At 36.9% G+C, this 13,783-nt stretch overlaps 1 protein-coding gene across 12 annotated transcripts in view; it reads right to left on the bottom strand.

Moving 5' to 3' along the window:
• The window catches only part of BIRC6 (baculoviral IAP repeat containing 6), a 185,547-nt gene that overhangs the window by 89,613 nt on the left and 82,151 nt on the right, over positions 1-13,783 (bottom strand). For all 12 annotated transcript variants that reach the window (XM_065057989.1, XM_065057997.1, XM_065057992.1 and 9 more), the window contains 5 exons: positions 12,873-12,999; positions 11,929-12,039; positions 5,141-5,274; positions 4,002-4,129; positions 1,457-2,019 (listed from right to left, as the gene is read on the bottom strand). In XM_065057989.1, coding sequence (XP_064914061.1) covers positions 1,457-2,019; positions 4,002-4,129; positions 5,141-5,274; positions 11,929-12,039; positions 12,873-12,999 — 1,063 coding nt within the window. The remainder of the gene's footprint in view (positions 1-1,456; positions 2,020-4,001; positions 4,130-5,140; positions 5,275-11,928; positions 12,040-12,872; positions 13,000-13,783) is intronic.

Here is a 13,783-nt window from a genome sequence, read left to right as displayed (position 1 = left end):
ACTATCTTTCCAAACTGCCTTTTTAAAAATGCAAAACAATTGCTGGACAGAAATCAGTGGTTTAGAAGACATTAAAGTTGAGGAGAAGAATTTTTCAGTTTCACCCCAAAGAAACACATACCGAGCACAAACCATCATTTCAGTGTTCATAGCGTATTTGCAATATGATACCAAGTACCCAGAGTAAATGAGAAGATGTTCTGGGATTAATTTCGGGAAGGTTCCAACAGCACAACCCAGGCTTGTCAAATCCTGCCTCCTGACTACTGGAGGTTACTACTTTTTTCTCAATTGCTTTTACGCCAAAATGAACCACTGGTCTAACATTAATGTGCTCTCATATATACTGTTTCTGATAATAGCATTGGTTAACAGTTTCACATCTGCTTAAAAGAGACTAGCACAGAAAAGGTCACAGGTACTTTCTTCAAAACACGGGAAACACTGTAAAATAATGAAATTTTACAACTATTATGCCTGAAATGGAGTGTAAGCTCTTTGCCTATCCTCCTGAGAAATGTTTTCCCAGTTTTGCACATACAGTAACATTCATGGTATTTCAGTCAGTGGTTTAGCTTGTGCTAATAAATTCTCTACTACCATACAGCTCATGAGCAATTCCCAAAGAGAACCTCTCTGAGAAAATGCACCTTAGGTACATGTCTGACAAACAGCAACTTTGCAGTTCAGAGTTTCATCAGCTTCCTCACTTGTTAATACAGGAAGATCCCACCCACAAATATATGACCTGGAACTGATGTTAATGAGATTTCTGGTAAAACAAAGGAATAGTAAAGTTTCTGTATTCTGTGCAAGGGCCATAATTGTAATTTGTCATTTCTCAGTAATGAGCGAAAAAGAAGGAAAATAATGCAATACACAGAGAATGATTGAGGTACCGTATCTATACTAGAAACTGAAGACTGATTCTGATGCATGCATAGAGGCATGGCCACGGGCACAGAGTGAAATACAGGAAGAAATCCCATTTAAACATACGAAAAAGCTTTTCTACTTCAAGAATGATTGAACATTGTAAGAGGCTGCCCAGAGCGGTTGTGGAGTTTCCACTTTTGGGGAATTAAAACCCCAAATAGACAAGCTACTGAGCAACCTGCCCTCTGAGGCAACTGCCAGGTAACCCTGCTTTGTGCAGGGAGGTTGGTCTAGAGAATCTGCAGAGGCCCCTTTCAACATTGACCATTCTGATATTCAGCAAATTCAAATGCCAAATACATTCCCTGTTTGGTTTTAATCACTGTCTCCCACCCCACGGTAGTTTGTCGGGCTTTTTTTCCCCCTCGCATACTTGTCCTTCCTTTCACTTCTCAGTCTCTTTTGTCCTGTCATTGCTGTGACACATTCTTTCATGTATACACCCAACTTATGAGTTGGTAGAAATATTAAGTGTTTTACCACCCCAAAAGATCTTCTGTTTTATTTACAAAATACCTACCAATAATTGTTGCCATAGCACTGCTGTTACATTGGCCAAGTGCAGACAAAATCTGGCTCATAATTTGTTGGTTGGCCAACACCAAGTCTGCCACATACGCAGTTGATCCTTGAGTATTAGGGTTGCTTCCATTGCCATCTTTGCCTCCTGAAACCTTTTCCTCATCAGACACACTGTCTGTAGTACTGCTGGCTACTGGAACACGGGCACTATATTCTCGGTTACTGGAAAGTGGCAGCTGAACTAAAATGTTGACTAGCTTTAACAAATCAAACATAAGTTGATCCCTTGTCATCTCTCCACAAACTGCTTTGGCATCACCTGGACGGATAATATTGGCAAAAAGCCCTCCAAAACAGGCTCGAGCGCCCACAGAGCTGTCTGAGCCACTGCGAGACATCACTTTGTCCGAACATGTAATATAATGATGCACAAGGAACGTTATAGACTCAATTACTGCAGAAATAGTGCTAACTGATACAACTTCGAAATTCTGTTCCAAGGTAAATTCCAAGAGTTTCACTTGAGCATCTAAGGGTCCCTGGCCCGTCTGGAAAGCACCCCTGAAAGAAAAAAAAAAAAAAAAAAAAAAAAAAATTAGAAAGTTAAACAGGTTTGCTTGTTTGTTTTGTTGTGGGTATTTTGTTCTTTAGGTTTTTTTTTTCTTGATCCAGCCATTTTCAGAAATCCCTGTTGAAGTGCAATCTGATGTTTCACATGGGACAAACATTCATAACTCCTTAATATACTGGTCATTACAGAGCCTGTAGAACCTGCTCATCCTATCACTTTCTTAGCACTACTAAGGATTAAAGTTTTGTTTGAAAAAGCCTAGGTTCCATAATTGTTTTTAATCATCCAGTAAATTTTGCAGGTATAGGTTTAGAATATAGTCCTGTTTTGTTGTGGGAGAAAGGTTTCGTATGTTTGCAGAAAAATTTCATGGGAAGAAGACATCTAATACTTAATATCATTAAGATAATTTGTTTTCTAACAGGATATCATTAAAACACTTTTCTTTCCATAGCGCGTTTTGGGTTTTGTTTGCTTTTCTTTTCCCCACCTAAAGTAGAAAGAAGAACGGTCAGGTTTTAGCTATCTAAATAGTAACTATACATAAGACCATGAGAAGGTACTCAAACCATTACAGTTTGGTGCTTGCAACCTTCAATTGCTTGAAGGATCTCTTTTAAGGACAAGTTTTCCCAAGTGCTTTTACACATATACTGGTGGACTAAAAAAATGAACCTTTTGAATCAGTATATTTAAAATAAAAATGGTGCTAATTCTTGAAGTGTTAGTTACTAATTTTTGATATATTCATCTTTTGACATTGATTAATCTTACTATAACTTTTAAAATTAAATAAAGAACAAAACAGTTTAGAGAAAGAGCCCTGAAGAAAATATTTAGCATTTAATTAGTTACAACAGTAAAATACTGCTTTTCCTCACAATCAATCTTATGCTTATACCAGACCTGGTATACTTCAATAATTACCTTAGGTTTTAGAAATAACCATCTAAACCCTTTTCTGGTGCTTTGCTCCCATTGTATGACATTTCAGTCCCGCCTTCGGTTTGTGTAAAAAAATAAAAATCAAACACATTTAAAAACCTATTCTTTCAGTGGTGTCCTCAGCTTATTTCAAACAAATTAAGGCATGCAGACATGCATTCCAAGATTCACCATGAAATAATGATTTTATTGTATTATGGCATTTCTTGTATAAGCGATTGATCATCAAGGAAACATGCTAAACACCACCCATCCAATTTAAATTACTAAGGTAAAAATCTCTTCAAGAAGGCCAAAACTGGGTTTTGTATGATTAAAGAATAGATAACACCAAAGTGCCACCTACTGGGAAGCCAGAAACTGAGGAAGCTCATCCCTAATTATATGAAACCTTTGTCTGGGGATGAGCAGAATATCAATACTAGAAATTAATGCTGATTTCCCTGGAGATGTTTAAAAGACACTTGGATCAGGTTTTTAGGCACATGGTTTAGAGGTGGGCTTGACAGCGTTAGGTTAATGGTTAGACTTGATGATCTTAAAGGTCTTTTCCAACCAAAATGATTCTGTGATACTGTGTACTTCAGACCAAAAAACGCCACATTTCTGGTGTACTGCTGTCTGCACAATCTTGTGCCCATCAACACAGCCTTGAGGGAGCAGAGCTGTAAAAGACAAGCCATAAGCTCTTGTCTTTCCCCAGCCAGCAGCATTTCTTCTCTACACTAGTGGGGAAACGACATTAACAGGCCCCAGAAGGAGAGTGGGGCAGCCCAACCAACTGTTTAGTGCTTCTGTTCACTGTCCCTCACACACAGACCGCTGTGTGTGGAAACCAGTCACACTGTTCCACATGTCAGAAGAACCCAGATCCTGCTGATAGTGCTGCAGCAAGAGTAAAGACCTCGTCTGTCTATAACCTGACAGCACCACAAGGTGGGATATACACATGTCCATTGTGATTCATAGTCAACACAGATTTTAAAGAGAAAGAGGGCGCGAAAGGAAAAAAATAGTTAAGATGTACCTTTCTGTTGAAAGTATATGTATTAATTTCAATAAAAATTCACTGAACATCTGAGGACAAGTTGAAGAAAGGTGCACTTGTAATCGAGTAAGAAATTCTTGCATAGCTTGCGTCGCTGTTGGCCCAACCTACAGGGAAAGGCATTTTAGTATTACATACAACTGAAATATCTTCAAGAATGTTAAGCTATATCTAACAAAAATATTTTCTAAGAACAGGAATGTATCATGTAGCTTAGCTTGCTTTGTGAAAAAATTTACAATGTTTTCCGAAGAGAACTATTCCATATCAATTATGCTATGTGGTTTTCTATTACTAACTACGAGTAAAAAGCAAATGATTCCATTATTTACCTACGCCTCTTTTTGTAGCTTGAGACTACCTTTTCAGCAACACAAACTATGCTTCACAAAATACATTTCTGTGCTAATCTGCATGTTTTTTCACAAACCACAGATTTACTACAAGTGTCTTAAATTAATAGCACTGCACAATGTTTAAGTTCTGGGAAAGACTACGTATTTTCTGGAAAATTTTCTGGAAAACACTAGAAATATCAGGTATTTTCTGTCTCCTAAACTAAGTGTTTCTGAGACTCCTGTGAAATATTACAGCCAATCAAGTTAACTTGGTGGGGTTTTTTGTCACTATTCAGAGGTTTTTCAAGGACTGCAAAAAGCAAAAAAAACATTGGTTGAAATGATGAGAAACAGCAAACACCACATGAATTTAGAAAACTGGCAGAAAACAAAACCATAATTTTAAATTCTGGAATTATTAGTTATTTAAACTTAATCTTCATTGGCACTTTGATCCCAACCCAACAAGACTCCAGAAAACAAACTGAACTCTATTACTTTTTTCATGTGTGCAGCTAAGAAATCCTAACATGGAACATATTCACTGACATATCGCACAGCATCTTCTCCCTGTGGCAAGTCTTCAGATAGTTGTAAAAAAGTAAGATCACTAAGATTGTATCACCAACATGAACTCCCCCATGGTTGCTCATCAAAACCAACCAAGACTATAACCACAATAAAGAAAGAAGCCAAAGATAACACACATGAATAACACATCTTTATGTCAATTGTACTGAAATCCTATTATGAAGAGTTTTTCTCTCAATTGCTAGTTACCTGTGGGCTGTGTTGACTTGTTCCATGAGGATTAGTGCCAGAAAGAAATTTCACTAACACATGAATGAGGTTTGGATCTGACACCAACAATTGGGCAGTACTTTCCTGAGCTCCAATGGCACTGCTTGGACCAGCTTAAAAACAAAGACATGAGAATTAAGTCTGTAACTGTAAGCATTAAGTGTAAATTAAACATTTATACTGCATATCCCTTATACTTATTCCATGCTGTGTAAATATTCTCTGCAAAATCAGTTACTGAAAGCTGCTTACTCAGGACTAGAATTTTGAGTGTGTGTTTTCCACCAAGTACAGATATAACTCCCCAAAACTTTTCCATCAGTGTTCCAGGCTTGCTAAGGCAATATTCCTGAAAGCAGAGCTTCCTTTTGTAGAAGCAATATATACAGACATTTTGATTTGTTCCTCTTTGCTAGTCCAACACTTTAATAAGGTTTAAGTGCATTTGTTAGTTTGTCAGACAGAGATTACATTTCTATTATCCTGTAAACAATCAAAATATTTTTGTTCTTGGCACATTCAGAGACTTCTCATCATTGACTGAAACTGTAGGTAGATTAACAGATAAGAACTCTGAGGACCAGAATAGAATTAAAATACACCCCTTAACGATCAAACAAATGAGCTTTATTACCTGGGATATCTTACAAATTCAGCAGTGGTATATAGAATCAATTCAAAATATTGAACAAAAACAGGTATTCTTACAATATTACATGTATCTAAACGAAATTACATGTTATTACAGTCTGAGAGAGATCGCCTCTTCAGTATATCTCATCATATTAAAAAGATTAAATTGAGAGGAAATGATGCTCTGGTACAAGAGCCTGGCTGGCGTCCCTTCGCATTCCAATGTCAGATTCTTAGTTAGGGAGGTTGATAAAAGAACTACTTACTACCCATTCTGTTTATCAGAGCCTTCATTCACAATCATTTCCTTAAGCTAAAGGTCCCAACCAGGAGGGAAACATCTCGGTCAAAAACAGAATTAAACCTTGACTGCTCCCATCTCAGCTGAAATGCTTCCAGAGCAATGAAATAAAAACAGCATTGGAAAGACACTTGCTATGAGAAGAAATCCTTATGAGAAGATGAACAGAGAAGATAATTCATAGTAAGTTTTCCCCTTATCAAATGCCATTTTATTCTCAACCTATAAATAGTCTTCTTGTTTTAGATGAATGCAGAAAACTAACAGGGAAAGTATTTCTTGTACAGCTATAAAAAAACATTTTGCATTGTTTTATCAACATTAGCAGTGGAACAAGCCTGTTGGCTATGACTGATGGCACAGCAATAGCTGGAGTTGAATAAAAGCAAGAAAGCTTCCCACAGCATTCCAGTTCCTTTGTATTGCAGACAATAAGCCTGTTATAGCTTACATTTGACAGTGCCCAAGATGAAAGGCTAGCTCTTGTCTAGGCGGGGGACAAGTCTGCAAAAAGTAACCACAGAATTTCACAGGTTCTCTGAAAGAAAAACTGAACATTTCAGAACAACAGAGAAGCCTCCATTGCAGGATGTGCCTTGGGAACACCAGCCTGAGTGAACTCATCAAGTTTATTTTTCCCCTCTGAATCTGCATTCCTGACCATTTTCTTAAGTAAAACACACAACACACTGATTTTCCCTCTAAGAAAACTAGGTATGTAGGTTGTTGGTGAGGTTTTTTTACACTGGTTGCTTCTGGGTGGTGTTTTTGTGTATATCATGATACAAATTAAAAATGAAAAAGACACAAAGAACACCAGCTTGCTGAGCTTGTAGCTCTTGCATGTATACTTGACCTGTTTTATTACTGCCTTTTGTGGGTTTTTTTTTGAGATAAGTTCCACTTATAAATTATTTTGAAATTTCAAACCCTATGAATAAAATCACATTCAACTGCAGCTGGCATAACCAATCAAAATGAGAAGTTAATCTGAATTCGGTTATACCATTTCTCACAGTTTGCTGTAACTTTTCGTTGTTTCAATGTAACTGCATCATTCCAACTTTGTCTATGACTTAAGTTTGTGCTAAAGTACTGAGTATTTGAATTAGTTTTAAAATAAGTGCACAAAGCATGGAAAATATTTATATTTTTATTTCAAAAAGGGACGTACTTTTGTGCTTTCCTTCACAGAATGGTACCTTCACAGACAGAAGGTATTTCATTTTCTTGAGAGACCTCAAATCACCTATAATGATCAGTGTGACAAGCAACACTGCTATTCAATGTTCTTTTTTAAAAAAGAGAACAAACTAAAAGACTCCGTATTGAAACTACAGCTTTCAGAATATTTATGCTTGCCTTCTTCAGAAGAGGTCACATTTTGGGTGTAGCTTCAAGTCACTTAATTCATTCACGTGGTGTTCCTTTCTTTAAAGGTAACATTATTTTTAAAACTCCAAATTTTTCCTGTTGTGTTCACCTTTACTTGTTAGGTCTGTATTATAACTACTTAATTAAATCTGGCTATTTGTGAAGACTTTACATCTGAAAACAAGCAGATATTATGTCCGAACTTCCCCAGAATTGACAATCCCAGCCCATCTCCTCCTGACAAGCAGTAGCCAAGTCCGTATGCTAACTCTCAACCAATTTCCTTCAAGGATCAGAAAGCTCCATAGTTTTTCTACTGTTTCACGGCAGAGTTGATGCCATAACTGAATAAATACATCTTCAATACTTCCTATGTGATTTTATTATTATATTTTCTATTTAACAGCTGAAAATATCACAACAAAATAAAAAATGACTTCTTTTTCTACATTATATTTGTGATCTGATATGTTTTGTTTGACATTCTAACTCAGATCTCACGATGCATCTATATTATCTGCTCTGTCAGGTAGTGTTTATGCTCAAAACAATGCTTTCAAACAGTATTTCTGCTGACAACAATAAGAGATAAGCAAAAGGGCATGTGAGGAGAACATGAAGAGTTCTTGCTAAAGGACCAGATGAGTAATTGCATTATGAGAACACTTTGACAGATGCCAGCTGTTTACTTTAGAGCAACTGTAGCTCTGAGAATCTTTTCTTTGCCACTGTAGATTTGCTTCTACCAACCTTCCTGGCACTAAATGGTTCTGTATGTCACCCATCCAATACTGATCTTAAACACTAACCTTGAAAAATTTGTCCCCAGATCTTGTAAAAAAATAATGTACTTGTTCTGAAAAGGGTATCAGGTTTGTCCCTGAAGAGTATCTTGCACTCCTCAGGTTTCTGAAGCACAGAAGTTAGACAGACTGAGCTCTCATTCTGAAGACATTTATCAGCACATAATGGCATAAAGAAATAAGATTTTCTAACCATGAGCTGATGTGCCCTAGACAGCAGTTGCTCCTAAATCCCAACACAGGACTGTTTCCAACAAGAATCTGCCCTATACTCAAGTAAGGAACAAACAAACAAAACCCCACAACAACTGAAAAGCCTTGATTGCTACTGGAGAGATCTGAGGTTTTGGAAAAATAACTAAGAAATAGCTTTGAAATTAACATTAGGATGAGATCTCTAGAACCACTTCATTTCTTATGCCAAGATCTTCCTATTCATCTCTTGAAGAAATGGTGACCAAAACTGTAATCTTCAGAGTACAATAGTTCAGAAGTGGGTTCAAAGACACTTTCCATAAAATGCAAATAAGGAAAGACTCTCATATAGAATGGATGGAAGAATATGAAAAAGCACTGCTCTATTTTTTTTTTTTAATCTCCCCCCCTTTCGTTTCTCCTTTCCCTTCCTTCTTCCTTTCCTTCCCTTGAAAAATAGAATGGCTGAATGTGAATGTATATATCAAATGGCAATAATTAATTTCAACTAAATAAAGCAAACTTAAGGAGGTTATCTGAGAAGGCTTTGAGATCCAATGGTTTACAAAAACAGTCATAGTGGGATTTTCTCAGTGCTAAAATGTCCACCTGCAAAGAGTTTAGTGAATCATCTTCAGTTTCTGAAGCAGCAAATATGATTATCTAATAAGGATTCTGTCAAGAAGAGGTGCCTTCTTGCTTATTCAAAAGGCTTATTGAATCTGAAGGTCATGTAAGGATAGGACACAGGCTTTTAACTATAAGAGGGCATATTTAGATTAGATATAAGGAAGAAATTCTTCACCATGAGGGTGGTGAGGCACTGGAACAAGTTGCTTAGAGAAGCTGCAGATGCCCCACCCCAGCAAAGTCCAAGGTCAGACTGGATAGGGCTTTGAGCAGCCTGATCTAGTGGAGGGTGTCCTTGCCCATGGCAGGGGGTTGGAACTAGGTAATCTTTATGGTCCCTTCCAACCCAAACCATTCTGTGATTCTATGATTCTACGAAGAGGTTTATTACACCTGAAATCATCTGAATAAAATATTTTTGGTAGTGTTTTATTTCATCAGTAAAGACATCCTCCAAACGAACACATTTTGGGGCTTTATTGTATTTTGGGTATTAAAAGGGGAAAGAACCTCATTTTATAATGACACACATCTAGCAAGACCAACCTAAATTATTCCCAATAAGCTATAATTGACATCTTAGTGGTGAAAAAGGAAAACAAACAAACAAAACCCAAAACAAAACATAACAAAAAAAACCCAAACCAAAACCAAACCAAAACAAACAAACAAAAAAAAAAACACAACAAAAAAACCCACAAAACCCCAACCATAACCTGTCAAAAAAGTGAAGATGTGTGAACCATCTGCATTTCATAGCTTATAACATTACAGAATTAAAGAGGATAAAAGAGAAATTTGACTCCTAAGAAAGCCAGACTCGGGAACAACTTGTCTTTAAATTGTTTGCTCTCTACTGGCTGTATATATTTCAAACCAAACCAAACCAACCAACCAACCACACACAAATAAAAACACCCAAACAACAACCAAAATGATCTCTTCTCACAAGCTTGTAACTTTTGAGATGATGCTTTCCAGAACTCCTCTGAGACACTGTCTACAATGGCTTATTGAGATCATTATTAATTCCAGTTCTGAACCAAAGCACACAGAAACCAAATTTATTGATTGGAAAAGTGGTCTGATGGATCCCACCATCAGTTGTCAAGAATTAAACAGAGATTATTTCACTTCTTAAATGTGAAAAACTGGTGCCAAGGAGACAGAATATTATCGTGAATTATTAGCTGCTGAGGAATCCTGACACAGAAGTCATCTCATGGGGGCTTAACCTTATTTAGCTCCTGGTTCTATCAGTGAGTACGGGAAAAGGGGCAACTAAGTGATATGTATCTGTGTTAGTCCACACACATGTATAAAAGGACACACCGTCAACTCTTTGCCCTCCAGCAAGCTTGCACCTCCAGCCCTTTCAAACCCAACCCCAATCTTGGGCTCACAACCCTATATACAAAAAAATCCACAACCATATTTGTATGCTGAAGTGCACCTGCAATGAGCTGGAGCAGTTGCTTCTGAGAAGCTTTTCATTCACATCCTCACTTACTGAGCTCTGGCAGCTGCCTAAGAAACTCCCGCAAACACCCAGCTGCCTGTCTGTCAGCGTCAGAGCACAAATATTGAGCCTCATACCACTTGGAAAAGATTCACATATCAGCTCAGCGACACATACAGCATAATTTTTGGAAATTGCTAGTCTACAGTTACAAATTGGAGCGGTGAAAATACACATGGCTGTTAACTGCACGCACTCTTATCCTACAAATCCAGCCATGTTCTGTTCTCAAATACGAAGAACAAGAAGAGGTCTCAGTTTGAGAATATCAATTAAGTCTCTTCCACTAATTTAATCACAGCTCTACTGTTTCACCTAATAGCAAAAATTTCAACAGTTTTGTGAGACTGAAATAACATCACAGAAAAGGGACAGAAAGTGGAAACTAGAAGAAAAAAGTGCATCCTAAGGACAGTGATTTGAAATGGCACATATTAAAAAAAGATTCATAAGCATCTTTGAGGAAAGGTGTGGAAAATGGCAAATTGCTTCCCAGAAATGTGATCTTCAGGTGGCTTTTGGTTTCTTTCTTCTGTAATTACTACCTTTAGTCATATGCTTGGACTGAAAACAGAGTTTAGAAGAGCTCCGATTTGGTCTAACATAAGTTCTTAAAGATTCTAGTCTCCAAGTTCTTACTGCTCAATTCTTCTTTAGCTTCGAGGACAAGGCCACATTCCTCACGACAGCTGCCCTAAGATAGTGAGTCATTTAGAAGCTTAATTTCAATATTACATCTTTTAATTTCTACCAGTCTTGTGGCAAAATCTCATTCACAAAGGCAGATTATTTCTAGTGTGTTATGGAGCAATATACAGAATGTGAGACAATCTGCTGTGCATATGGAAATGAAATGGCTGGATTTCTTTTTCAATAGATTCTGTTTCTAAAGGCTTATTTTCAAACAGCTTAACATAAGCAATGGCTAGGGCCTGCATACTTATGAAAATATCCCTACTGCATCAGAAGAACATAAATCTCTCTCATTGTGCCCTAATCCTTTCTCTCTGCTACCTCTTCCCATAGTACAAAGCTAATTCCCACAGATGATTAGCTAGTCCTAAAATTCATTTTTAGAAGATATTGACAACCTATTTATAGTGATGTTTTCTTTTACCACAAGGGCTTCTTTTTCCATGGTACAATTCAAGGAGCCCACTGTTCAAAAGTCTCAAGGTAAGAAGAACCAACAAAAGTACTTAGATGACAAAGGGAAAGTCGTCTTTCAGATGGGAATCAATACTGATCTGTTAGTCACTAAATAGGCAACATAAAACCAAAGCAAAACAAAACCAAACCACCCACAACTTACCATTAAGCTGCATATTTGTCATGAGAGTTAGGCTGTGAAGCACAAGGCACCATGTCCGGAGTAACGTATTAGGATACCATGCCAGAACTGACAGGAAGCTAGTTACTGAAGCTGTCAAGAAAAACATGTTTTTACAAGCTTTAATCTTCATGGTATTATTATGAATTTCCTACTTTCACCATGAGATGCTATATTTATTACTGTTATTACTATTATTAATATTATTGTTTTGACAACTCTTGTTCCAGGAAATCAGAGAAGCAGCATCACCAACACTTCCCAGGAACTGGCCCACAGAACTTTCTGCAGTGCCCAGACCCTGATATCTCACAGAAAACGATGCAAAGACGCTCTCATGGCAGTCAGCATTACAGTTTAATTACAGCAGGCACTAATGTTTTGGACTGTCACCACAACATATCACAGATTTTTAAAACTATACAAACTATAGAAATTTACAGGAAAACAGGTTCATAATAGATAGTAGACTGATGCCAAAAACTAATAGAGAGGCCCCCAACACCAATTCCTTTGATAATAAAGAGATCACAGGATGGCATACAAGAAGAAGTTTGTCAGAGAAGCACATACAGGCGCACAGTCCACCTTAGAATAAGAAGTGTCTTTTAAAAAAGTCTTCTTGCGATTAATGATGATTAAGAACCACAAATTTCACAATTTAATTTCTGAGGAGATTATGCAAATTCAAGTAATCCATGTTTTGATTACATACTAGCCACATGTTTTTCATGTTAAGATGATAATGAGCCCAAGAGCTCTTTAATAAGAACAAAGACATTATCCCAACAGTGCTGTTACCAAGAATATTTATTTTAATACTTCTTGCTTATCAACAAAAATTTAGTACTTGAATAATAATAATAACATAATAAAATAATATTTAATTTCCTGAAAATTATTTTCCCATATTTAATGTATTTTACCTTGGTTCAAGGAAATTACAGGTATTCGGTTAGCGTTATAAAGGAAAATATCAGCGCCACTATCTTTACTTCCAGAGGAGCTGGAATTTAGGCTTAATGTGAGCCATAACTGTAAAAGGGATTCAAGCTGAAAAAAAGGGGAAAAAAACCCAGTATCAGATCAAACTCAAGTGCTTTTCCTCAACTCCAGAACATGAAAGGCTGTTTTGATTTTAAAAACCTTATCTACATTCTCAGGTGTTAATGCTTCACTGATAACACACACTTTACTTGATATGAAGATTCTGATAAACATAATATTCAAGTCATATTCAGCATAACTACTGTTTCTGCTATGGTTTTGGAAAAATGATTTCTTCTAAATACAGTTAAGTTTCTCTTAAGAAGTTTCATCAAATTTACATTAAAAAACAGCTTTACACACTGCTTAGACATTCCTGTATCCTAACCGTACATCTGTAACACTGATTTGCATGTAAACTTTTGGAATATCTCAATACAGTCAAGTGATGTTCACTAGTCAACCAAAATTATTTAAAAGGTTAATTTAATTACTGGGAAACCTCCTTTAATTATCAGAGACACACAGATGCTCACTCTGAATAACTCCCTTGAGGAAAATAACTACTTAGATACTTTGAGGAAGCATCAAGGTCCTTTACATATTTTGGCTGACATATTTAAGGAACGACTGAGGGATGGAGTCAGTCACCCAATTAAAACATGAACAGGTAGGCAGGCACCTAACCACTCATCTACAGCACACATGGCACTCCTTTGTATGTATCAAGAAAAGCGTTGCCAAGCCGACTGTTTAACAAGCATACTTCTAACTTTAACATTTAGGATCACTGGACAGTTCAGGTTGGAAGGGACGTCTAAAGAGGTTACTCAGTCCAATTTTATGCTCA

The sequence above is a fragment of the Columba livia genome, chromosome 3, assembly GCF_036013475.1.
Source record: "Columba livia isolate bColLiv1 breed racing homer chromosome 3, bColLiv1.pat.W.v2, whole genome shotgun sequence".
NCBI classification, from domain to species: domain Eukaryota; kingdom Metazoa; phylum Chordata; class Aves; order Columbiformes; family Columbidae; genus Columba; species Columba livia.
Note: the sequence above shows the minus strand (reverse complement) of the source record. Positions and strands in the feature narration are given on the sequence as shown.